General features: G+C 26.3%; 1 protein-coding gene across 1 annotated transcript; it reads right to left on the bottom strand.

The window, feature by feature from the left end:
* Window positions 1–6,716: 6,716 nt before the first annotated feature.
* Window positions 6,717–27,303, bottom strand: LOC127286308 (centrosomal protein of 290 kDa). The gene is made up of 24 exons (XM_051312691.1): window positions 27,124–27,303; window positions 24,813–24,897; window positions 24,642–24,685; window positions 24,453–24,536; window positions 23,829–23,964; window positions 23,599–23,735; window positions 23,196–23,434; window positions 22,889–23,021; window positions 22,619–22,809; window positions 21,586–21,727; window positions 21,078–21,354; window positions 20,791–20,956; window positions 19,378–20,685; window positions 17,461–17,758; window positions 16,482–17,377; window positions 16,136–16,354; window positions 10,717–10,915; window positions 10,391–10,617; window positions 8,883–9,030; window positions 8,394–8,792; window positions 8,145–8,311; window positions 7,796–7,994; window positions 7,340–7,603; window positions 6,717–7,176 (listed from the first exon to the last, which is right to left on the bottom strand). Exons 1-24 carry the CDS (start codon window positions 27,301–27,303, stop codon window positions 7,105–7,107), a joined length of 6,210 nt encoding a protein of 2,069 aa, XP_051168648.1. The 3' UTR covers window positions 6,717–7,104.
* Between the last annotated feature and the right edge of the window lie 225 nt (window positions 27,304–27,528).

Here is a 27,528-nt window from a genome sequence, read left to right as displayed (position 1 = left end):
GCACCATACATTTTTGGTTCAGAACTTTCTTCTAACCACAATGGCTGTATTCCCGAACGATTATCTAGCAAATTTAATTTTTCGAAAATTTTTCCAAATCTTTTTGAGTGTAGCTCAGCTTCCGCTGGACCAATCAAAAAGTGCGCCATACATTTTTTGTTCGAGACTTTTCTCAATTTTTTGGCATTATTCCCGAGTCATTATCTGGCAAATTTTTTTTTTCGAAAACTTTTCCAAAATCTTTTTGAGTGTAGCTCAGCATCCGCTGGACCAATCAAAAAGTGCGCTATTCATTTTTTGTTCGAAACTTTTTCCCTATTTTATTGGCGGTATTCCAGAGCAGTTATCTCGCAAATTTCATTTTTCGAAAATTTTTCCAAAATCTTTTTGAGTGTAGCTCAGCATCCGCTGGACCAATCAAAAAGTGCGCCATACATTTTTGGTTCAAAACTTTTTCCCTATTTTATTGGCGGTATTCCAGAGCAGTTATCTCGCAAATTTAATATTTCGAAAATTTTTCCAAAATCTTTTTGAGTGTAGCTCAGCATCCGCTGGACCAATCAAAAAGTGCGCCATACATTTTTTGTTCGAGACTTTTTGCTCAATTTAGTGGCATTATTCCCAAGTCATTATCTGGCAAATTTTTTTTTTCGAAAATTTTTCCAAAATCTTTTTGAGTGTAGCTCAGCATCCGCTGGACCAATCAAAAAGTGCGCCATACATTTTTTGTTCGAAAGTTTTTCCCTATTTTATTGGCTGTATTCGCGAACGATTATCTAGGAAATTTAATTTTTCGAAAATTTTTCCAAAATCTTTTTGAGTGTATGTCAGCATCCGCTGGACCAATCAAAAATTGCGCCATACATTTTTTGTTCGAAACTTTTTCCCTATTTTATTGGCGGTTTTCCAGAGCAGTTATCTCGCAAATTTAATTTTTCGAAAATTTTTCCAAAATCTTTTTGAATGTAGCTCAACATCCGCTGGACCAATCAGAAAGTGCGCCATACATTTTTTGTTCAGAACTTTCTTCTAACCACTATGGATGTATTCCCGAACGATTATCTAGCAAATTTAATTTTTCGAAAATTTTTCCAAAATCTTTTTGAGTGTAGCTCAGCATCCGCTGGACCAATCAAAAAGTGCGCCATACATTTTTTGTTTGAGACTTTTTGCTCAATTTAATGGCATTATTCCCGAGTCATTATCTCGCAAATTTAATTTTTCGAAAATTTTTCCAAAATCTTTTTGAGTGTAGCTCAGCATCCGCTGGACCAATCAAAAAGTGCGCCATACATTTTTTGTTCAGAACTTTCTTTTAACCACTATGGCTGTATTCGCGAACGATTATCTAGGAAATTTAATTTTTCGAAAATTTTTCTAAAATCTTTTTGAGTGTAGCTCAGCTTCCGCTGGACCAATAAAAAAGTGCGCCATACATTTTTTGTTCGAGACTTTTTGCTCAATTTTTTGGCATTATTCCCGAGTCATTATCTGGCAAATTTTTTTTTTCGAAATTTTTTCCCTAGTTTTAGTGAGTGTAGCTCAGCATCCGCTGGACCAATCAAAAAGTGCGCCATACATTTTTTGTTCGAAACTTTTTCCCTATTTTATTGGCGGTATTCCGGAGCAGTTATCTCGCAAATTTAATTTTTCGAAAATTTTTCCAAAATCTTTTTGAGTGTAGCTCAGCATCCGCTGGACCAATCAAAAAGTGCGTTATACATTTTTTGTTCAGAACTTTCTTCTAACCACTATGGCTGTATTCGCGAACGATTATCTAGGAAATTTAATATTTCGAAAATTTTTCCAAAATCTTTTTGAGTGTAGCTCAGCATCCGCTGGACCAATCTAAAAGTGCGCCATACATTTTTGGTTCGAAACTTTTTCCCTATTTTATTGGCGGTATTCCAGAGCAGTTATCTCGCAAATTTAATTTTTCGAAAATATTTCCAAAATCTTTTTGAGTGTAGCTCAGCATCCGCTGGACAAATAAAAAGTGCGCCATACATTTTTTGTTCAGAACTTTCTTCTAACCACTATGGCTGTATTCGCGAACGATTATCTAGCAAATTTAATTTTTCGAAAATTTTTCCAAAATCTTTTTGAGTGTAGTTCAGCATCCGCTGGACCAATCAAAAATTGCGCCATACATTTTTTGCTCGAAACTTTTTCCCTATTTTATTGGCAGTATTCCAGAGCAGTTATCTCGCAAATTTAATTTTTCGAAAATTTTTCCAAAATCTTTTTGAGTGTAGCTCAGCATCCGCTGGACCAATCAAAAAGTGCGCCATACATTTTTTGTTCGAAACTTTTTCCCTATTTTATTGGCGGTATTCCGGAGCAGTTATCTCGCAAATTTAATTTTTCGAAAATTTTTCCAAAATCTTTTTGAATGTAGCTCAGCATCCGCTGGACCAATCAAAAAGTGCGCCATACATTTTTTGTTCGAAAGTTTTTCCCTATTTTATTGGCTGTATTCGCGAACGATTATCTAGGAAATTTAATTTTTCGAAAATTTTTCCAAAATCTTTTTGAGTGTATGTCAGCATCCGCTGGACCAATCAAAAATTGCGCCATACATTTTTTGTTCGAAACTTTTTCCCTATTTTATTGGCGGTTTTCCAGAGCAGTTATCTCGCAAATTTAATTTTTCGAAAATTTTTCCAAAATCTTTTTGAATGTAGCTCAACATCCGCTGGACCAATCAAAAAGTGCGCCATACATTTTTTGTTCGAAACTTTTTCCCTATTTTATTGGCGGTATTCCGGAGCAGTTATCTCGCAAATTTAATTTTTCGAAAATTTTTCCAAAATCTTTTTGAATGTAGCTCAGCATCCGCTGGACCAATCAAAAAGTGCGCCATACATTTTTTGTTCAGAACTTTCTTCTACCCACTATGGATATATTCCCGAACAATTATCTAGCAAATTTAATTTTTCGAAAATTTTTCCAAAATCTTTTTGAGTGTAGCTCAGCATCCGCTGGACCAATCAAAAAGTGCGCCATACATTTTTTGTTCGAGACTCCCGGGTTAAGACTTTGGCGGTATTCCCGACCAATTATCTGGCAAATTTAATTTTTTAAAATTTTTTAAAAAATTTATCTGAGTGTAGCTCAGCATCCGCTGGACCAATCAATAAGTGCGCTATACATTTTTTGTTCGAGACTGCCGGGTTAAGACTTTGGCGGTATTCCCGATCAATTATCTCCCAATTTTAATTTTTCAAAATTTTTTAAAAAATTTATCTGAGTGTAGCTCAGCATCCACTGGACCAATCAAAATGTGCGCCATACATTTTTTGTTCGAGACTTTTTGCTCAATTTAGTAGCATTATTCCCGAGTCATTATCTGGCAAATTTTTTTTTTCGAAAACTTTTCCCCAGTTTTAGTGAGTGCAGCTCAGCATCCGCTGGACCAATTAAAAACTGCGCCATACATTTTTTGTTCGAGACTTTTTGCTCAATTTTTTGGCATTATTCCCGAGTCATTATCTGGCAAATTTTTTTTTTCGAAATTTTTTCCCTAGTTTTAGTGAGTGTAGCTCAGCATCCGCTGGACCAATCAAAAAGTGCGCCATACATTTTTTGTTCGAAACTTTTTCCCTATTTTATTGGCGGTATTCCGGAGCAGTTATCTCGCAAATTTAATTTTTCGAAAATTTTTCCAAAATCTTTTTGAATGTAGCTCAGCATCCGCTGGACCAATCAAAAAGTGCGCCATACATTTTTTGTTCAGAACTTTCTTCTAACCACTATGGATATATTCCTGAACGATTATCTAGGAAATTTAATTTTTCGAAAATTTTTCCAAAATCTTTTTGAGTGTAGCTCAGCATCCGCTGGACCAATCAAAAAGTGCGCCATACATTTTTGGTTCGAAACTTTTTCCCTATTTTATTGGCGGTATTCCAGAGCAGTTATCTCGCAAATTTAATTTTTAGAAAATTTTTCCAAAATCTTTTTGAGTGTAGCTCAGCATCCGCTGGACCAATCAAAAAGTGCGCCATACATTTTTTGTTCGAGACTTTTTGCTCAATTTAGTGGCATTATTCCCGAGTCATTATCTGGCAAATTTTTTTTTTCGAAAATTTTTCCCCAGTTTTAGTGAGTGCAGTTCAGCATCCGCTGGACCAATTAAAAACTGCGCCATACATTTTTTGTTCGAGACTTTTTGCTCAATTTTTTGGCATTATTCCCGAGTCATTATCTGGCAAATTTTTTTTTTCGAAATTTTTTCCCTAGTTTTAGTGAGTGTAGCTCAGCATCCGCTGGACCAATCAAAAAGTGTGCCATACATTTTATGTTCGGAACTTTTTGACTATTTTACTGGTGGTATCCGGACCGATAATCTCGCAAATTTATTTTTTGTAATTTTTTCCAAATTTGTTTTTTACTGTAGCTCAGCATCCGCTGGACCAATCAAAAAGTTTAGAAGATAACTTTAACAGGTTTTAATGGATTTAGGTAAAATTTGGTAGGCTCATTTATCATATTAATATCTCAAATCTGAACAAAGGATTTTTAAAAATACCTCAAAAAAAAATTTTTATCGTCTTTTTTCCAAAATTTTTTTTTTAATCGAAAAAATTTTTAAATGGAAAAATTTAAGGTTATATATAATAAAATCGTATTCATTACGTCAAGACGAATCGATCGATATATATAAAGTATACATTTGAGGTAAATTTAAAGAATTAATGAATGTTAACAAATTAGAAATTCACATTTTAGCAATAAAACTTTGCTTTCTCCACGAGGAAGCAAATTTTTTTGCTGATCGTAAAGAGGAAGCAAAATGTTCATGTAATGAACATCTGAATTTACAACTTGTTTGGTAAGTTTTTTATGCTTTTGGATGCGTTTTTGGTGGTAAAAAGGGTCTTCCTCTACTCGGATCAGGGTGTCAATTTTTTTCTACACTTTTCGGTGTATTTTGTGCATGAAGATGCAATAAAATCGTCTGCCTAAGAAAAATTGAATTTTTTTGGTAAGTTTTTTATTTTTTTGGATGCGTTCTTGGTGGTAAAAAGGGTCTTCCTCTACTCGGATCAGGGTGTCAATTTTTTTCTACACTTTTTGGTGTATTTTGTGCAAGAATATGCAATAAAATCATCCGCCTAAGAAAAATTGAATTTTTTTTGAAAATTCAGTGGGTAGCCGTATAGATTTTTGATTTTGTCAGGAAACCAAATAGTTTTAGAAGAAGTGTATTTTTTTGGATATTATCCCTGAGAAAGGATTGTAATGAATGACCGTTTCTCTAAAATTTGTCGAATTTACTTGTAATTTAATCGATTTCATGTTGACAACAGTGACATCCAAGAACTGGTGTTGTATCCAGAGTGTTTGGAAAAACTCTCTTGGCAGTTCTTTGAAAAGAAGTAACAAATATTTTGGTCGACGTTTTGCTTCTGAAAGTTGATTTCGATAATCAAATTGAAAATTAATTTCATGATTCGTGACAATGAATATCGATATTCTAGGATTGTAAACATTGATTTTAAAATACTTTTTTTCGAAACGCGAACACTTTATTCGAAATCGGGCAAAATACCAAGGATCCTCATCTTATAAATTTCTTAAATCCGAAAGATTGTGCAAATCTATACAAAAATGCGATTGTAAAACGAAAAGTACGAAAGTAATATAATTTTAGGTTTATTACGTCCTGCAGCCGTTAGGTGGCAGAAGCATGCAGGGAGCACAATGTCGCAGCTGTCATTATATTACTTTCCTACTTTTCATTTTATAATCGCGTTTTTGTATAGATTTCCACAATCTTTTGGATTTAAGAAATTTATAAGATGAGGATCCTTGGTATTTTGTCCGATTTTGAAAAAAGTGTCCACGTTTCAAGAAAAAAGTATTTTAAAATCAATGTTTATCATTTTCACATTCAGTGCCGTTTTTATAGGGCGATAATTAAATGCCTACGAATTTAAGAGACCGTTCGACACTCTTAATCTTAAAAATTTCAACAATTTTTCCTATAAATTCGAAACTTTGCAATTATTTGAAATTTAATTAATTGAAAAAAGTAAAAAATTATATCCACTGCTTTTTTGAAATTGAAAAAAAAAACTTTTTGCTTTTAACTCCTTTGAACTGTATTGATAGAATAATATTCTATGTCAACAATATATTTATGGTAAATTCAGACATTGAGTTAAAAATATGTTTATTCGTAGTTCGAAAATATGTTAAAAATCTCAAATTGTACTTTTTGTAAAAAAACAAACAAATTATAACAGTCTGCAAGGTCAGGAGAAAAAAAAACAAATTAAGAAAGTATATACAGAAAAAACAAAATGATAATCAATGCGAGCCCACATATTTAATAATAGTAATTTTAAATTATTGATTGATTTTTCACATGTACTGCTACAATGTACGATTCTAAAGTCTTGATTTCTCTGATAAATTGCCAACAAATCCAACCTTTTTTTTATATATATATTTTACATTTAATTACATAAAAAAATTACAGATTTATAATTTCATATTACGCAAATTGTAAGCTGAAAAATACATTGAACATTATTTTGATCTTTTAAATTGACATTAAATTGAATAAAAAAAAAAGAAATTAACTTTTCTAACAGTTTTGTTACTAGGGCATTCTATTTTAAAATTATTCCCCTAGTAAACAATTGACAATATAAGACAATTTTTAAATAATTATTTCTCCTATTTAATTAAATTAAATTACTTTTGCAATGAGTAGTTTCGAAAGAGAAATTTCTAAACATTATTATTGTAAAATTTTTTTTTTTAAATGTATATTTAATTAGTATAAAAAATTTAGTTTGAAAGTTAAACTTCTAAATATCTCAAAACACATTGTCTCCGATTTTGACAAAATCTATGTCGAAAGGAAGCTTAAATATTCAATTTTTTATTTCCGTAAAGTTTATAATTTGATTTAATTAAATAGAATAAATAATTATTTAAAAATTGTCTTATATTGTCAATTGTTTTCTAGGGGTGTAATTTTAAAATAGAATGCCCCTACTACATTTAGCGAATAAAAAATCGGAACTGTTTTTATTTAATCAATTAAATTAAATACTTATAACAATTATATATATATATTACATAATTAAATTAATTATTTGTCGGCGTCACACAACATTCTGGTATTGTACTGAGTGTTTGTCTCATTTCCAACTGTTGTACCTAAAAAACGAAAAAAAAAAACATGTACTCTAATTCCAAAAGAAAGTTAAATTTAAAAACTTTAATTTTAAATTGAGATTATTTTATAAATTAAAAATGATTTTGAAAAATCATATGTAAATTTATTTGATAAAATTTAAAAAATAAAAATTCTTATTCATACCTTTTGTCGAAGAGCTTTTTCATTAATTGCAGCTCTAGTCAATAGATTTTTAACTTTATCCAATAGTTCAGATTTATGAGCAACCTGTAATTTTAATTCTTGAATTTCTCCATTTCCATCATCAGAAAATTGTAAACTTTTCTCGAGCATAATTATTCTTTGCTCTGATAATTGTAAATCAGTTTCTAAACTAACTATACGTTGCTTTGATAATTCATATTGTTTTCTTAAAGACGATTCACTATCTCTAGTTGTTATTTTTGTCTGAAAAATTTATAATACAATCATTTGTTATAATAGTTCTACAAATGTTTATAAATATAATATAATAAAAATTAAAATATTTATTAATTCAATTTATTTATCAAATAAATGTAGATTTAATTTTTATTGGTTAATAGATATTTAAAAAAAAAAAGAAGATAAAACTTGGAAGTAAATTTTAATGTCATATACCTGTTGCGTTAAGCGGTGACTATTTTTAGATTTAAGACGTTTATTTTCAGACTGAAGTTTCTCAATGATTCTTTTTAAAACGCAAAGTGTTTTCTCAAGTTCATGAACAGTTTTTTTGGTATTTGATCCTTGTTGAAAGTTTTCTGATGATGAAGGCATGGAGTCAGAAATTTTTTCTTCTTTTAAAATTTCAACATATCTACAAAATTAAATTATAGAATATACTTTTATTTTGAAAATTAGCAATTTGAAAATCTTAAATTTTCTATCAAGAAAGATAAAAAAAAACAATAAAAAGAAATGAACAATACTTTTTAATAAAACAATATAATTATTTAAAACATTTTACTTTTCCAAATGTTCGATTTTTTCTCTAAGACCAGGAGTATCGAGATTCAATTTTTCAACTTCGAGTCGAAGTTGAAAATTTTCTGTCTCTAATCTCAAATTTTTCTTTTCTAATGTCTGTTTTATTGATTCCAATTTTTCCAATTGATTTATCACATAAGTATTTCCCTAAGAGAAAAAAAAAAATTTGCAAATTACTTTTGAAAGTAGATGAGATTTATTTTTTTATATTTATTGAAAATTATCTTACTGCAGCAACAGTTTCCAAGGCAAATAAACGTCTTTTTTGTTCTTCAATTATACATTTAAATTGTTCAGTTTCATTGTTTTCTAATTTCTCGTTGAGTTCTTGAATTTTGTTCTTTAAATAATTACATTCTTTTTCAAGATCATCGACAATATTTGATTCAACGGTGGTAACTGCTGGTGAAAATTCAAAACCAGCTGACATTCCACTTTTTTCTAATTTCAATTTACTTCTTAAATAATATTTTTCTCTCTCCATGCAAGCAATAATAGAACGTAATTTCTCATGATTTATTTGTAATTTTTGTACTTCATCAGTTTTTTCTTTTAATTTTTCTTTTAATTTTTCAGCTAATTGTTGCCATTTTTTTTGTTTTTCCCACAGTGCCAATTCCTCTGCAGTCTATGATTTAGAAAAAAATCGATTTTAGTTATTTAGTTTTTTATTATTTTTTGTTAATTATAAAAAAGAATATAATTTTTCTATTTTTACCTTCGCTTTTTTTACTTCGTGAACTAAAGATTCTCTATTTAATTGTTCCTTAGTTCTTTGTAATTCTTCTTCTAAAGATTTTACTTTACGATCTAATTGAACTTCCCTTTGGAGATTTTTCTTTTCCAAAGTTTTTGTCGCCATGTACCTAAAAAAAAAAAATTTAGGTACGTATTTATAAAATCAGCGATTCAAAAATCCATTAGATGTTATTTTCATAAATTTAGTGAAACTTTTTGATTTTTCTGTTCACCATCTTGGATCCGCCATTTTGAAATTCGATAAACTAACGTTGCCCAAGTAGCATGTAATATTACAGAAATATTACAGTAATATTAAAATGTCCGTCTAATGGTAATATTACCAGTTTATTTGAAATACATAAAAATTTCAAAGTTTTTTATGATAAAACAGAAAAAAATAATGATTAATCAGTCAAATACTTTTAACCCCTTCGCAGTCGAGGCCAAAATCTCATATGTGGGGCCAAAATGTCAGTAAATTTTTGAATGACCAAAATTTATGCAAATGTGTATACTTTGGTATTTAAGGTCGCTGATTACGATTCCAAAGTCAGATTTTAAAAATTCAAAATGGCCGAGCCAATATGGCGGACAATTTTTTTAAAAAATGGCAAAAATGATTTAAAAATACTTAAAAATTGATACCTGGGGGTTTTTGGGGTCGCTAATTACGAATCTACAGTCAGATTTCAAAAATTCAAAATGGCCGAGCCAATATGGCGGACAATTCTTTTAAAAAATGGCAAAAATGATTTAAAAATACTTAAAAATTATTACTCAGGGGTTTTGAGGGTCACTGATTACGAATCTAAAATCCGAATTCAAAAATTCAAAATGGCGGAACCAATATGGCGGACAATTTTTTCAAAAAATGGCAAAAATTATTTAAAAATACTTAAAAATTGTTACTTGGGGGTTTTTGGGGTCGCTGATTCTTAAAAATTATTACTCAGGGGTTTTGGGTATTCAAAATAGCATAGTATGGGTGTGATTATTATTGTATCCATTTTGAATTTTGAAATTTTGTAATTCTGACATCAAATTCGGAATCAGCGACCCCAAAAACCCCCGAGTAACGAGTTTCAAGCGAATATGGTCAATTTTCAAAATTTTTGGTCGCCATATTGTATCCGACATTTTGAATTTTGTAAATCTGACATCAAATTCGGAAGCAGCGACCCCAAAAACCCCCCGAGTAACAAATTTTAGGCCAATTCCGTCTTATTATTGGGCTCAAAATTTATGTGCGTGTATACACGTCATCGACACCCAAGGGGTTAAGTGGTTTTTGAAATTTTTTGTAATATTACTGTAATATTACCGGATAATATAAACGTAATATATGTAAACATTTTAATATATTTTATTCATTAAAAACTGTCAATGGGTATAATAGCCCCTGAGATGGCATAATTACCCCGATTGTCACTATAATTGTTTGAAAAAAATTATTTAAAATCATAATTGAAAAATTTTTATAATCACCTTCTACTTTGTTGTTGTTTAAGTTCAGCAATTTGATTCTTGTATATTCTTTCCTTATCCAACAAAGCCTGCAATTGACGACGTAGGCAATCTAATTGAGTTTGTGATTGATTAATAGCTTGCTCCCGACTAGAATTATGTATTGTCTCACACATTTTTGCCTCTCTTACATCATAATTGCTTGCTTGTGGAACATTTGCCACTGTTTCCATAACTTCGAGTTCGTTCTTAAAGAAATTCAAATTTTTATCTCATTAGCTTTAAAATTCAAACAATTTAAAATATTCTTTAAAATTAAAAAAAAAACTGGAATTCAATAACACTACCTGTAACTGCTGACAAGTAACACTTAAATCTTGAATTTGATTTTCCTTCTCTTGTAAATCTTTAGACATGGAAATATTCTCTTTTGCTAATTGCATACGATTTTCTGAGAATTTTTTTCTTAATGAAACTGTTTCGCATTGCCATTTATGGAGCTCCAAACGATAACTCTCTAATTCTGTTTTATGTTGTTCTTCTAATCTATTTTATTTACAAAATATATAATCACATATCAAAAATTTACAGCTATATATGAAGTTTAGAAAATTTAGTTTTGAGATTTATTGATTATCTTCCATGCTGGAAATGAAATGATAAAAAGAGAGATAGAATTATTGGAGATAGAAAAAGATAGGAATTTTTTCTATTCAATATTGAAAAAATTACACGTGTAATTCCGCGTATTATTATTACACGTGTATTTTCACGTGACAATTATTAAAATCGGAATGACGTGTAAATAAAAGTGTATAAGTAATTTTGTAATATTTCATAAATAATATTTCGAGCATTAAATTCCACGTGTAATTATACATGTGAAGCAATTACACGCTTAAAATTTATTTGAAAAATTGATTTATAAGCGTAGAATTATACTTGAAGATAAAATTTTATTGTTTTTAATAAATATAAATTTTTAGAGTATTTAAACGTGTAATACACATTTAATTCCTGTTTCAAATTGTCACGTCAAAATACACATTTAATTCACGTAAAAATTCATGTGTATTTTTTTAATAAATTTTTTTTCAAATAGCCAAATTGTATAAAAACTTTATATCTTTGTATCTCTAAACTTCTATCTTTTTCTATACATCTATATCGGGTGATGTGTATCTCTTTTTATTTCTTTTTGTCTCTTTATATTTCTGTATTCGGTAATATTTATATCTTTTTTATCTCTAAGTTTGTATCTTTGACAGAAATTTTTATATTTTTATATTTTACTATCCTTACATCTATATCTTCTTCTAGTACTAATTTTAATTGTTTCTGTCACCACATTTTCACTGCTATGATAAATTGAATAATATTGAGAATTTTCTAATATAATATAAATCAATTTTCTTGTTATAAATTTTTATCTTTATTTTATATCTCCCTGTACCTCTTTACTATAAATTTTAATCTCTTTTTATCTCTTCTTTTATCCAATTATATTTAAAATTTTCTATCTCTTTTTATTTCTTACTAGCGACACCTTTGCTTAAACTTTTAACTTTATTCTAATCTTTACTCAATCTCTCTCTATTCCTAGTATAAGAGCTCACTACCAAAAATTACACCGCCCGACAAAATTCAACTTTTTTGCTAGGTCAAGTCGTTTGTGGTTTTTAGGGGTGAAAACAACCCCTAAATGAAAAGTGACAAGATATCTTTTAAAAATTATTAATTTTTTATAAAACTTGGTATCTGGGGGTTTTCTGGGTCGCTGATTATTAATCTGATGTCAGATTTTCAAAATTCGAAATGGCGGTTCCAATATGTCGGTCAAATTTTTAAAAAGTTATTAATTTTTTATAAAATTTGGTATCTAGGGGTTTTTGGGGTCGCTGATGTCAAATCTGAAGTTAAATTTGAAAATTCAAAATGGCGGATATAACATAAAACAAGTTGTAAATTCAGATGTTCATTACATGAACATTTTGCTTCCTCTTTACGATCAGCAAAAAAATTTGCTTCCTCGTGGAGAAAGCATTAACATTGAAATAAACATACAAAAATAATATAAACATTAGAGTACCTATACATTTGAGTAAAATTGAAAAAGTTAATGGAAGTAAAAAAATCAAAAATTCATATTTTAACCGAAATTTCTAAATATTAATGAAAAATAATACATAATTTATAATTATTTACAATTATATCGATTCGTTTTCATATAAGGAATAAAATTATTTTATCTATAAACTTAAATTTAAATAATCACAAAATTTTATAGCCAAAATGTGAATTTTTGATTTTTTAATTTTCATTAATTCTTTAAATTTAAATTAAAACTATACTTTATATTATACTGATCGATTTGTCTTGACGTAAGGAATACGATTTTATTATATATAACCTTAAATTTTTCTATTTAAAAATTTTTTCGATTAAAAAAAATTTTTTGGAAAAAAGACGATAAAATTTTTTTTTTGGGTATTTTTTAAAATCCTTTGGTCAGATTTGAGATATTAATATGATAAATGAGTCTACCAAATTTTATCTAAATCCATTAAAACCTGTTAAAGTTATCTTCTAAACAAAAAAGGGATCCACACACACACACACACACATACATCCGGACAATTGATCAGGATCTCATATAACATGTTTCTATATAGAGAAAAATTTGTTTCCGACACTTTGAAAATTTTTACAAACGAAAAGACTACAAAGCTTCCTCCACGAGGAAGCAAAATTAATAACTTTTTAAAAATTTGATCGCCATATTGGATCCGCCATTTTAAATTTTGAAAATCTGACATCAGATTAATAATTAGCGACCCCGAAAACCACCAGATACCAAGTTTTATAAAAAATTAATATAATTTTTAAAAGATATCTTGTCACTTTTCATTTAGAGGTTGTTTTCACCCATAAAAACCACAAACGACTTGATCTAGCAAAACGGCCAGACACGTGTATTTTTTTAGGGGGTCCTAGTTTCCGAAAATATTGGATTTTTTTGTGGGTCAAAAATCGTGTCGGAAGGTGTTATATAAAAAATAGAAATAACTTAAGAAATTATTAAAGTACCGAGCGAGCCACCAACAAAAAGGAAGAAAGAGATTGAAATTTACTACAAGAGGATTGAGTGAAGGACAGAATATAATTAAAATTTGCACAGTGCAACTCCACATGAAGTGATCGCACTAATTTTTGTTATTTTGGTAATGAAATTGATAATTTGGGTTCTTTTAAGGGTTAAAATCAGAAATCCCAAGTATTTTTGAAAAATTCAAAATATTGCAAATATAAATTTATTTTATTTTTATTTTTTGGATTTATTAGATGCTCTTTTATGAAAAAAATATTTTTTAAAAAATTATAAAATTTTAATTCCCAAGAAGCACGTAATAAAACCTCAATATCAAGGTAATATTACATGTAAGATTCGTAATATAACGTTGTAATATTACAGTAATCTTACAGTGATCTTAAAATGTCCGCCTCAAGGTAATATTACCGGTAATGTTACTGTAATATTACGCGCTAATATTAAGGTAATATTACAGTAATATTGCAGTAATATTATACCGTAATATTAAGGTAATATTACAAGAGAATATTACAGTAATATTATGGGAACATTTCTTTACGAAAAAAATCTACCCATCCAGGGAATCGAACCCCGAACTCAAAGCACACGAGTCCAGAGTTTTACCAACAAGCCAAATTGACTTATAATATATTTAGGTTTTTTATGCTTTATGAATAACTCAAATCAGTCTGTAATATTACTGTAATATTACCGTTAATATTACTGTAATATTACAGTTAATATTACAGTAATATTCCCGGTAATATTACCTTGAGGCGGACATTTTAAGATCACTGTAAGATTACTGTAATATTACAGCGTTATATTACGAATCTCACGAATCTCATCTCTTACCTTGATATTGAGGATATATTACGTGCTTCTTGGGTTGTTACCTTGAAAAAGATGGTATGTTTCATAGTTTTCGAGAAAAAATTATTTAGTATTATACTTTTCTATTTATTTAAACAATAAAAATTGTATAATTTTTTTAAAATATTTTTTTCATGTTAGAGCATTTAATTACGAGTAATTTAAAAAAAAATTCATCATAATTGGTTAAAATTTGCGAATATTATAATAAATCAAAAAAAAAAAATTACAAAAAATTTATATTTGCAATATTTTGAAAATTATTTTGAATTTTTTAAAAATACTTGGGATTTCTTATTTTAACCCTTAAAAGAACCCAAATTATCAATTTCATAAAAATTTACTAAAATAACAAAAAACAGTGCGATCACTTGACGTGGAGTCGCTCCACATGAAAATAAAGAGATAAAAAGAGATAGAAAGAAACAGAAATAATTAGAATCAGAAAGAAAGAGATAGTAAGAAATAAAAACAGATAGAAAAATATCGAAATAGATAAAAAGAGATAAAAATTGAAAGAAATTGATTGAAATAGATAGAAATATGTAAAAAGAGATAGAAAGAGATCAAGAGATTTAGAGATATATAGAAAAAAAGATATAGAGAGATATAGAAAAAGATTGATAGAGATAACGAGAGATAAGAAGGGATAGGCAGAGATAGAAATAGATAGACATAGATAGAAAGAAATAGAAGGATATAGAAAGAGATAAAGACATAAAAAGACAAAAAATATGTAGAGAGATGGAAAAAAAAATCAAAAAGAGATAGAAGGAGATAAAAATAAATAGAAATATATAGAAAGAGATAACGAAATATAAAAAGGGATTGAAATAAAGATGGAAATAAATAGAAGGATACAGAAAGAGATAAAGAGTTAAGAACTTAAAAGAAAAAATATGTAGAGAGATAGAAAAAATCTAAAAGAGATAGAAATAAATTCAAAAATATAGAAATGGATAGAAATAGGGTAAATGTACTAATTGCGGCGCGATTCGAGTCAAAACATCTTTGAAATAGAAAATTCGACATTTTTATTTTATAAACTCAATTTAAGACTTATTAAACTAAAAGCTTATGTTATTAAGATATTAAAAAAAAATTTTAACTTTATAAAAATCGATTATTTAAACAAATATGAGAAATTAAAACCAATACCGTAATTTTCTATTGCGGCGCGTTTGTATCAGTTTCGGTGTATCAATTTCGGTGACCAAAATTACGTGTATTTTGAAGATACTTTGCCCGCCGAAATTGGAGCCAATGGAAATCTTAAAAATGTTTCAATTGCGGCGGGGAAAAAAATTTGATCTCAAATAATTAAATTAATAATTGTTTAAATGTGCATCTTTATAAGTAATTGTATAAAAAAAAATTGAAATAATTTTTTTTAATCATTTGGCAACAGTTATATTAAATATAATGGTAATAATAGTTATTTTTTATAAACGCGCCGTAATTGGTGCACTCGCCGTAATTGGTACACTTACCCTAGATAGAAAAAATCAAAAAGAGATAGAAGGAGATAGAAATAAATAGAAATAGATAGAAAGAGACAGAAAGAGACAGAAAGAGATATAAAGAGATAGAAATAGATAGAAATAGATAGAAATAGATAGAAAGTAATAGAAAGAGATAAAAAGAAATAGAAAATGACAAAAAGATAAGATATAAAAAGAAAAAAGATATAGATAGATAGTAAGAGACAAAAAAATAGATAGAAGAAGATAAAAAGAGATCAAAAAAAATATTAAAAGAGATAGAATTTATATATCTCTTCACATTCAGCAGGAATTAAATACCTTGTTCTCATGGCATCAATATGACTCAATCTATCCTCAGCCAATCGATGCCAACGTTGTCCAAGTTCCCTAGCAGCTTTTAAATCTCCTTCGAGCATTAAAATTTTTTCCTTAAGTCTTGCACTATCAACTATTGAATCATAGTCTTTAGTTAAATTTTCCTTCACAGAGTCTTCTTTCTCTGGTTTGTCATCTCTTTCCGGAATTTCATTCACTTGTCTTAAAAAAAAAGCCAATGATTTAAAAAAATTATTTTAAACATAGTGTATTTAAAATTAGAAATTTAAAAAATTTTCAATTCATCTACTTAAAATGTCCTTAAAAAACGAGTTCTAAATATATTCACCTAATATTATCCTCTTTTTCATAAATTGCAATTTTTTCCTGAAGATGTTTAATTTCTTCTTGCAAAATACTTGCAACTTTACCATGCTCATCTCTATCTTCCTTCAATAACAATTGATATCTTGCAATTGTTTCTTCCTTTTGACTTATTAATTTTTGTAAAGTATTTATTGTTGAATTCAATGCCTCATTATCAGATCTACAAGTATTTGGAATATTAGATTCATTTTTCAATTGTTCTATAATTTTATCTCTATCAATAATTTTCACATCTTTCTCTTCGATATTTAATGTTAGAGAATTAATTTTCGCCTGATATTCAGTGATTTGTGATTCATATTTGGAAATAATTGCCGATCTTTCAGAAGCGAGTGCCAGTGCTTTGTTAAGTTGTTCCTTATGAAAACTATGAATATTATCATCTCTATCCACTTGTTTGTTTTCATCTAGAATTAATTCATTTGTTACTTTTGTACTCTCTGATTCTTGATGATGAATTTTTAATTCACATTGTACATCAATCGAACGTTTATTAATTATTTCCGTTTGTGTCGAATTAGAAATTATTTTTAATTTCTTTTCAACATCTTCTTTAGATTCTATTTTATTTTCTTTATTTACTTTTAGATTTCCATTTTTCACTTCATCTTTTTTTGGCGACTCTTCAAAAGTAATATCCACTTCTTCTTCGGGAATTATTTCTTGTTGTGAAATCAAAATTTCATTATTCTTTTGTTGTACAATATTTTCGCGATTTGTTTTTTCTTTCCAAATTTTTTGCATATTTAACATTTCAAATTCCATTGATGTTACTGTTGTTTCATATTCTAGAAGTTTTTTGTTTGCTGTTTCCAATTCATATTCAAGATGAGAAATTTGTCGTTTATATTTTAAATCCTAAAATAATAAAAAAAAATTAATTAATCTTATATGTTTGCTTATTACTTTGAATTTGTTGTAAATAAAAATTATATACTTACGCTAAGAAAACGTTGTGATTCCTCGGAAAATCGTTGCATTAAATTTTGTACATCTGGACTTCCAATTTGTTGTTCTAAAATATCTTTCAATTGTTCAACTATTTGCAAACGATTAGAAAGTATTTCGTGTTGAAGTTTGACTTTTTCATTTTCTTCTTTTGCCTCTTGAGATAATTTATAACATTCCTCACGATCTGTTATTAATTTTGTTAGATTTGACTCATATCGTTCCAAAGCAGTTAATGATGTTGAACCAGCGTATTGTCGTTGTAAAAATCGCATCATTTCAATGTAGGATCTGAAAGAAATTTTTTTTTTGTAAATATTTATCTGTTTTAGAAAATAAAATTTTATAAATTTTTCAGCAAGTTTTCAAAAAAAAAAAAAAAATTTAAGGACTTTTCAAAGTTTTTTCATGGTCTAAAATAATTTTTTTCAAGGTCAACTTTTGGCGTAGAAACTATGGAAATATTTTTCATTTATAATAAAGTAAGAGTTTTGTTTCTTAGTTTTTCTGAATAAATATAAAATGAATGAGTAGAAATAAAAGCATGAACAATTTTACTATTTAAAGCATGTTCTGGAGAAAAATGAATTTGTTAAGAATCAGATTTTTTTATATAAAATTTTTTGTTTTCTCAACAATTTTATTATTACATGGTGATAAATAACTTCCCGAAAAAAATACTTGACTTTTCCCTGATTTATACTAAGCATTTCCCCAAATTTGTTTTAATTATTAATAATAAAAAATTTGCTAAAAAAAAATTTGCATTTAACAGTTTTAGAATTAAAAAATTTAATTATAAATAAATTTTAAGAATTTTTTTTTAAATAAAAGGAGAAATTGAAGAAAAAATTTAAAACACGAATAGTTTGATGAAAACATAAAAAAAAAAAAAAAACTCTACAATTTGAAAAAAGAAAATAAAAAATTTAAGGAAATACAAGAGAAATTTTGAAAGAAAAATTAAGAATTTTAGAAATTCACAAAAAAAAGGAATATTTGTCAGGAAAATTGAGAATTTTGGGTTAGTTTGCAATATTAAATAAAAAAGATTTTGTATTTTCAAAAAATAAGAATAAAAATAGAAAAATGTTTTAAAAAACGAGAATTTTAGAAAAATGAAAGGAAACTAAAAATTCAAGAAAATAAATAGAAGAAATTAAAAGAAAAATAGATTTTTTTAGAAATTCCAATTAAGAGAATTTGAAGAATAAAAAACATGATATTTTTTTTTAAAAAAATGAAGAGAAATTAAATTTTAGGAAATTTGTACATCGAAATCGAGGATTTTATAAATTTTCAAAATAAAAGGAGAAATTGAGATAATATTGCGAATTTTGGGCTAGTTTATAAAACTAAATAAATAAATTTTTGGATTTTCAAAAAATAAGAATAAAAATAAATATAAAATAAATTTTCAGAATAAAAGGAGAATTTACGGAAAAATTGAAAATTTCTGATTAGTTTGTAAAAGTAAATAAATATATATAAAAATTTTATGAATTGTAAAAAAAAATGAAAATTTGAGGGAAAAATCGCTTCAAAAACGAGAATTTTTAATAATAAAAAGTTAAGATGATAAAAAGTATCAGAAAAAAAAATTTGAAAATAAATCGAAAAAATTTTCGAGTTTTGAAAAAAATTAGGATTTATAATAAAAAATCGAGATCTTTGTTTCGTTTGTAAAAATAAATAAATGTTAGGAATTTTAAAAAAAAGTTTTTGTAATGAATGAAAATTTTTTTTGTCAACAAGAAACCAGATTTGTTAGTTCTATATTAACAATCCGATTGTCATTGTAACAAATTATTTTCAAAATTCAAGGAATTTGAAAGATCAAAAAAAAAACCAAGGATTTTTCAAAAATTTCAAGGATTTCAACTACCACTAAACACCCTATAAATTCTTACTGGCATCGATTTTTCGATTGTTCACGATACTGTTGCAATTGTTTTCTTATTTCTTCGTTTGACTTTCTTGATTCTTCAATTTCTTGATTTAATTCCAATAAATTATTATCCAGCATATCTTTCTTTTTTCTCAATTCCATTTCCAATGAACGGCAATTTGTCAATTCAAAACCTAGTCTAGCAATTGTTTCCTTATCCTCACTAATTGCTTGTAAATCTAAAATTTGATGACGCAAACTATCTAATTCAATGGTTTTTAATGAATTTATCGTATATTGCATTTGTGCCTCTTCTTTTGATATATCATTCATTTGTTTAAGATTTTTATTTTCAATTTGCAATATATTTATTCGTTTTTGATGATCATTTAATATTTCATCAACGTCAGGTTGTTGTATATTTTGCAATTTCATTTCATTAGTGAGTGTTTGATGTAATTGTATAAGTTGATCTCTTAATTCGGAATTTAATGCAGTCGCTCGACTAAAATCGACTTCAATTTGTGTCAATTGTTTACGCGATTTATCATACAATTGCGATAAACGATCGGCGCGTTGTTGTTCATCGTGAAGTTTAATTTTAATTTCTGCTAATTGACTTGAATCATTGTCTATTAACTTTAATGATTCGGCATCAATTTTTTCTGAATTTTGTATTTTTTCCTCTAATTTTGTTTGATGTTTAACTCTTTGTTGCATACGATCTTCAAGCATTGCATGAAGTTTCATATTGCATTCGACATATTTTTCATTTAATTCATTGTATTGTAAAACACTTATTGAATTTAATAAATTACTTTGTAGCATTGAAATATGATTTTCCAAAAGTTTCAAACGTTTCTCGGAGTCTACTAAATGTCTTTGTAGACAGCTTTCTTTAGCTATTGCTTCTTTTTGAGCTAGATATAATTTTGTTGATTCTCTGCTTAATTGTTCTTCGAGAATAAGACATTTTCTATTAGCTAGGGATAGTTGTCCTGTGATTTCGACATATTCTTTACTTTTTGCATCAAGTGCAATGCGTATATCATCATCGCTTAGATTTAAGAGTTTCCAATTGTTCTCGTATTCTTGAATTTTTACTTCAAATTTAAGAATCGTTTCTTTAAGATCAGATTTTTCTTGTTTGAGTAAATCCGTTTGTTTTTGCCATTCTTCGATTTCATTTTGATATGCTTCCTGTAATTCTTCCATTTCGGAAACGTTTACTTTTGCTTTCTCCGTTTCTGAATCTTCGACTTTTGATACTTCTTTGGGTGATTGAACACCTGCCTGTTGCAACATAATGTCTTTACGTTTCGCCTCATTTCTGTTGGGGAAAAAAATGTTCTGATTATTAAATTCTTTGTCCTACATTAAATTCTATATTTTTTTCTGTATTTTATTTATTTATTTATTTTTTTTAAATGTTTACCTAAATTCTCTAAGTTGTACTCTCAACTCGGAATTAACTCCCTGGATAACATTTAATTGTTCCTGCATCCTCATAGCTGGATGATACCATCCTGCCAAATGTCTTATGTCCAAAGCTTCAAGTAATCTTTCCAATGTCTCCGATTGAATTTGCACCGAACTTTTGCCTTTAAAAAAAAAATTGTAATGTTTTTAATTTATTATTGTTTAAAATTCAATGCTACCTCTGTTGAAATTATCGAAAATTAATTTTGAAATTATAATAAAATTTTTTGTTTTGCTTTTTACCATCTTGATTGCGAATACTGTCCAATATTTCATGCATTCCTTTTCTAAGCGCTGAATTTTCATCAATGAAAAATTGTACATCCTCTTTCATTTTATTCATTTCTATTTTATCGGCAAACAAATCTTTATCCCTCTCGGTAAACCAATCTTCTTCGGATTTCTGTAAACTTTGCGATGATCCTGCTGGATTATCAATTGTATCCGATTTAAGTGACGTACCATATTGTCCCACAAATTTTGTTGATAATTTTTTTAATTTGTACCTTAATGTTCTTATCTGAAAGAAAAAGAATTGTGAAATTAAAGAGATGAATTTAATTAAAAATCGAAATTTTGTGCACATGTGGGTCAATGAATTTTTTTTACAGATTTTAATCGGTAGCGAGTTTTTTTTTTGCAAATCTTTTTATAAATATTTTCTAACATTTTGGAATTCATTTTAAAACATTTCTAAAATTTTTTGTCATAATGAAAATATTTAGTGGTAATTTTATTTTGAGCAACTCACATCTGATTTAAGTTCCAAATTTTCTTCCTTTAACACTCTGTTGATATGTTCACTTTCTTGAACTTTTTTTCGTTCTTCTTGTCTTCTTTTGATAATATGATCAACTGCAATTACTTCTTCTTCTGGCATATCAAGCTTTTCTCTAAAATAAAATGTTTTTTGTAAATAAAATTAATTTTTTTTTTTTTAAATGAAATAATTCTTTATCAAAATGACAGATTAAATATGGAGAAATTTTTGAAAAATTAATTAAATTTGATTGAAACTCGTTGCTCGGAGGGGTTTCAAAATCGCTGATTATAAATTCGTTGACAGTTTTTCAAAATTAAAAATGGCGAACCTAATATGGCGAAAATAATTTTCAAAATTAATTGAATTCTCTTGAAACTCGTTGCTAAGTGGTTTTCGAGGTCGTTGACTACGAATCTGATATTAGATTTTCAAAATTCAAAATAACGGACATAATATGAGGAAATTTTTTTAAAAAATTGATTGGATTTTAGAAGGGGTTTTTAGGATCTCAGATTTCGAATCTGCAATCAGTTTTTCAAAATTCAAAATGGCGGACATAATATGTCGAAAGAATTTTCAAAAATTAATCGAAATCGCTTGAAACTCGTTATTAAAAAATTATCGGGCCGCTGCTTACGAATCTGACATTAGATTTTTAACATTCAAAATATTGGATTCAATAAAGAGGAAAATTTTTTCTCTGATTTCGAATCTGGCATCAGTTTTTCAAAATTAAAAATGGCGGACCTAAAATGGCGAAAGAATTTTTTAAAATTGATCGGATTTGCTTCAAAGTTGCAATGTAGAGGTTTTTGGAGTCTGATTTTTGAGACTGGTATCAGTTTTTTTTTTTTAATCAAAGATAATTTCTTTGAAACAAATAAATTTTCTTTATATCAAAGAAAAAGTCAAAGAAATTGATTTTTTCTTAATTATATATTTGAAAAATCGAACATTCTATTTTTTCGGTAAATTAAAATTTCTTCTTATATAATAAAACCAAAAAAATTTGAATATTCACCTTAGGGCAATAATTTCCGCTTCCTGATGTGAATTTATCATTTCCAGTTTATTAATAACGTTCACGAGATCTTGAATGTATTCGTTTTTATAATTTAATTGGTCTTTGACTTCTTTTAATTCATTTAGCGTGTCAGTTAGACCTTGGTCGTGATCCTGGTATTTACGTATTGTAACAAGAGCTTCGCATAGCTAAAATTAAATAAAAATGAGAAATTTTGTGATTAAGAAATTCTAAATATTAAAAGAAGATATATAAATATTGTCTTACTTCTTCGCTCTTTACTAAAGCATCATTTTCAGCAGATTCCAATAATTTTTGAAGATTTTGAATTTTTTCATTTGCTGATTGATATTTTTTTAGTAAATCACGTTGATCTCTTTTCTTCCTCGATCCTTCAGTTCTGTTGAACAAATTTGTTAAGTAAAAAAAAAACTCTTTAATTTAATTAATAATTAATTAATATTGAAAAATAAATTTTGAATATATTATTAAATAAAAAAAATAAAAAAATATAATTATTAAAATTGTTCATGTTTTCTGAAAATTGTGAATAAATATATCGAATTAAACTTACGATTGTGAATCAGTTTTTAATTTTTCAATGACTGAACAACTTTCATTAATTTCAGTCACAGCTTCAGAAAGTTTACTTTGCAATTCTAATATTATTTTATCCCGATGATCAATCTCTTCACTTAAACTTTCAATCTTTGATGATTTTTTATTTTTATGAGTTGTCGACGTTTGCATCCGTGTTTGTGATAAATTTTCTTTTAATTGTGCAATTTCTACATCTTTTTCATCGAGGATACTCTGTAAATATATATAAATGAATCATTTTTTAAAATTTTTTTCTAAAATGCAAGAAAAAAAAATGCTAAAGATGATCAAATAAAAACTTTTTAATATTTAAACACAATTTAATTATTATAGAAAAATTGAAATTTGAGAATTGATTTAATTTATTATACACTTACTTTCCATTCAATAATTCTGGCGTCAATAGCTAAACCAAAATCATCGATAAGTTTATCTCTTTCCACTTGTTGAGATGACAATTCTTCAATTTGTGTTACTAGCGCCTTATTTTCAAATTCTAATTGTACTGATTTGTCTGGAAAAAAATATTTAATTTAAAAAAAAAAATAAAATCAAACTTGAATTTAAAAAAGGTATTTTAAAAAGAGAAATAAATAAAAAAAAGTACCTTTATAAATATTTATATTGTCTTGAAGAGATGTCAATTCATCTGTCATTTCATTCATTTTTTCTGTCGCATCTTCCATTTCTTCTTTTAGTAATGTTAAGTTTTCTTTCAAAATAGTGTTGTCATGTTCTAAACTCTAAATTATTTTACAAAAAATATTTTTTACAACATAATTTAAAATGTAGAATTTTTTTCCATTTTTTCTCAAATATTTCAGTAAAAAATTAAATATTATTGGTTTTGTTTGAAACTTTCGTAAATTTTTCCTCTAAAAAAAAATTTTACGCTTTCTTTACAATTTTTTTCTGAAAATTTTTCAAGGGAAAAGAAAATCTTCATTTTTACATATTTATTTAATTTTAAAAAAATGTGTAATATTTTTTGGTGATTTATATCCTTACGTAGGGTAACAATTTATTAAACTAAAATAATAATAATAATTAATACTTTTGTACGAAAGGGCATGTCCCGTTATGTTCCAAATAAATAAATAATAATTAATTAATTAATAATAATAATTCAATAATTTTTAATTTTTGACTGAGACATTTCAGAAAGAATTCCTCTGATTAAAATAATAAAATATATTAATTATTGAGAAAAAATTAATATTAATTAATATACCTCAAGTTCTTGCATGAGAATTTCAATTTTACTATTCTTCTCGCGTAACATTTCCTGAACATTCTCTTCATATCCAGAATCACGCTGATTGGGAATACATATAAAAAAAATTTAATTTTTTTAATTTTATTTTTAAATTTAATATATTTATTTATAAATAAAAATTTAAATAAAATAATTTTACATTACCTGGGAATCGATTCCACTTTCATCGGTGGCTTCCAATTTTCTCCCTAAATTAATTTATAAATATTTAAAAATTATTTTTTTTTTTTTATTTAAACTTGAAAAGAATTTGACAAATTTTTTCAAAAATTTTAAATTTCACTTTTAAAAATTAATTTTATTTTTCTTACTTACCTGACTTTTGTTTTGAAGGAGAAGTTTCTTTCTCCATGAGATTTTTTTCCCTCAATTCATCACATTCAATTATAAGTGATTCAATCTGCAAAAATATTCAACACTATAGAATTTTTATTTATTATTTATAAAAAATAATAATTTATACTTAATTGAAGGGTAGAATGACAAAAGGGGTCAAGCGCCAATTTATCGAAAATGAGGTTTTTGCATAAAAAAATCAAGAAAATTCATTTACACATTTCTGTAGAAGGATTTCCTTTTTTATTGCGTATTTAAATCAGTTTTTAATAAAAATTAAATTAATAAAATAGCCTCAAATTTACTTTATTGCAACCTGATTGAAAAACAAAAGAAAGCGGTGTTCAATTTTGATCAAAAATATTATTTTTTAGGTTTTATTTTAATATTTTATTTTAATTTTATTTTAATTTTATTTTATTTTAATTAATAAAATTAATAATAATAATAATATATTTTCAATTTTAAACAATTTTAAAATCATTTTATTGTTATTAATTTTTAAATATTTTTATGATTATACTAAGTGAACAATTGAATTTAAAGATGAAAGTATTGCTCAATTCCAAAGCAAGCAATTAATTCGTAATTTTCTTGAAAACAAACAATTTTTTAAAGGAATTTTTTTTTCTATTAATTTCGTCGATTCCATAGAAAGAAACTAATTTTCCAGTTTTTCTTTAAACTGTATATTTTTTTTATAATTAATGCTTAAAGAAAATGTGCGCAGTTGATATAACCTCAAGGAACCACAGTTTTTTTTAATTTTATCGTTAATATGTAGGTTAATTTCAACAAATTGTTGTTTATTTATTAAAACATACTAATATATCGAAACGGTTTTCTCAGTTTTTTTTTAAATGACCTGCAAAATTTTTAAAAATGTTTTTTTTACTTCCTGTAAAAACAGTGAATTGGCGCTTGACCCCTTTTGTCATTCTACCCTTCAATTATATACTCAATATGTAATTGATTAAATAAATTCTTATTTTTTAAATCTCATTTTATTTTCAAATCCTTTAGAGGAAAAAAATTTATTATTCTTTAATTTGTTTTGTTTAGAATCTTAAGAAGAATTCAGTACAATTTTAACTCGTCAAAATTTACGTTTTTTTAAAATATTTATTTAGATAAATAAATAAATAAGTGGAATTACAAAAAAATTAAATTATAGACACCAATTTATTGTTTATTTTATTCTTTAAATATAATTATTCTGTATTATTAAAATTTTAATAAATTATTTCGTAATATTTTAGAATTTTTTTTTTTTTTTAAATAGTTTTTTTTTGATAATTTTAGAATTATTTTCTACACGCAAAAAATCTTTATCTGGAACAGCGATAAATTTCTCTGGTACAGCGATATATTTCTCTAGAGTAGCGAAAACTTTCACTGTTTCAGTGAAACATATCGCTGATCTAAGTGAAGATTTTTTTGCGTGCAATATCTAAGAAATTTTATTATTTCAAAAATTGAAAATTTTCAAAATTCATAAAATTTTATTAATATAATTATATTTATTTCAATAAAATCATGAAAAGTGAATTTAAAAAAAAATTATCGATGGAAAATAACAATAAAAAAGTATGAGAAAAATTCAAATTTTTATTTTTTCAGAAAATTCGAGTTATATTAAAAAATTTATAAACTAATAATTTAGTTAACTAATTTTTTTTTTTGTATATATTTCCAAAATTGGTTATATTAACAACTTTTGAATATTTAAAAATATTTTTTAAAAATAATATCTTTTTAAAAAAATTGAAATTTAAAATAATTAAATAATAAATAATAATAATAATAATTTTAAATAATTATTTATTTCATAAAGATTATAAAAAATGTTTTAAAAAATTGTGGATGAAAAATAAAATTTGAAAGATTTTCAACATCAGAAAATAAATCGTCACTTTTAAACATAAAACATAAACGAAGAAAAATAAAATAATTGTATAATGTATATTATAATAAAATAATTAAATAAACAATTATTAAATAATTAAATTATTATATCACACATTTTTAAAATTCATATTTGTCAACTATAAAATGTAAATTATTTTTTCTAGATTTATTATAATTTTAACAATAATTTTAAATTTTAATATATATTATATAATTTAATATATAATATATAATTTTAATATATATCTGTTGTTTATATTTTATAATTAAAAATAAAAAAATATTTTTTTTATTATATTTTATATGATATAAATTTCTAAAAAAATGTAAATAAATAAAAATAAATAATAATAATAATAATAATAAAAGTGAAAAAATTTACCTGACTGTCTTTAATTTGTAAAATTTCTTGAGAAATTTTAAATAAAACTTGTAGGTTATGTATGTTATTTATTTCCTCTGCATCGCATTCTACAACCATTGGATAAAGATCCTCAATTTCTTCATCTTTTAATGACAGTGGATTTATTGATAATACACGATCCCAATCGACGGCGACCATTTTGTTATTAATAATTATTTACAAAATAATATATTTATACAATTTGTTTAAATTTATTCTTCGTTTTAGTTATTATTAGCTTTTAAGGTCTTTGACCGATTTTTAAAAGTATATAAAGTTGACGTAGGTTTATACTATTTTCAGACCCCATGCGCGTTACCATAGTGACATATGCAATACACAAATATATACATATATATGATGTATTGTAGTCACTGAAGCGAT

The sequence above is a fragment of the Leptopilina boulardi genome, unplaced genomic scaffold (genome assembly GCF_019393585.1).
Source record: "Leptopilina boulardi isolate dan_hultmark-lab unplaced genomic scaffold, ZJU_Lbou_2.1 LbouV2_352, whole genome shotgun sequence".
In the NCBI taxonomy this organism is placed as follows: domain Eukaryota; kingdom Metazoa; phylum Arthropoda; class Insecta; order Hymenoptera; family Figitidae; genus Leptopilina; species Leptopilina boulardi.
The sequence above is the reverse complement of the archived record's forward strand: the minus strand, read 5'-3'. Positions and strand labels throughout refer to the sequence as shown.

Excerpts from the sequence above, each read along its gene's own strand:
- LOC127286308 (XM_051312691.1), bottom strand. The coding sequence starts at position 27,303 with ATGGTCGCCGTCGATTGGGATCGTGTATTATCAATAAATCCACTGTCA. Across the intron at positions 24,537-24,641 it reads AAAGTGGAATCGATTCCCAG|CGTGATTCTGGATATGAAGA; the intron begins GTAATGTAAAAT and ends ATTCCCAATCAG. Across the intron at positions 17,378-17,460 it reads AATCACAACGTTTTCTTAGC|GATTTAAAATATAAACGACA; the intron begins GTAAGTATATAA and ends TTATTATTTTAG.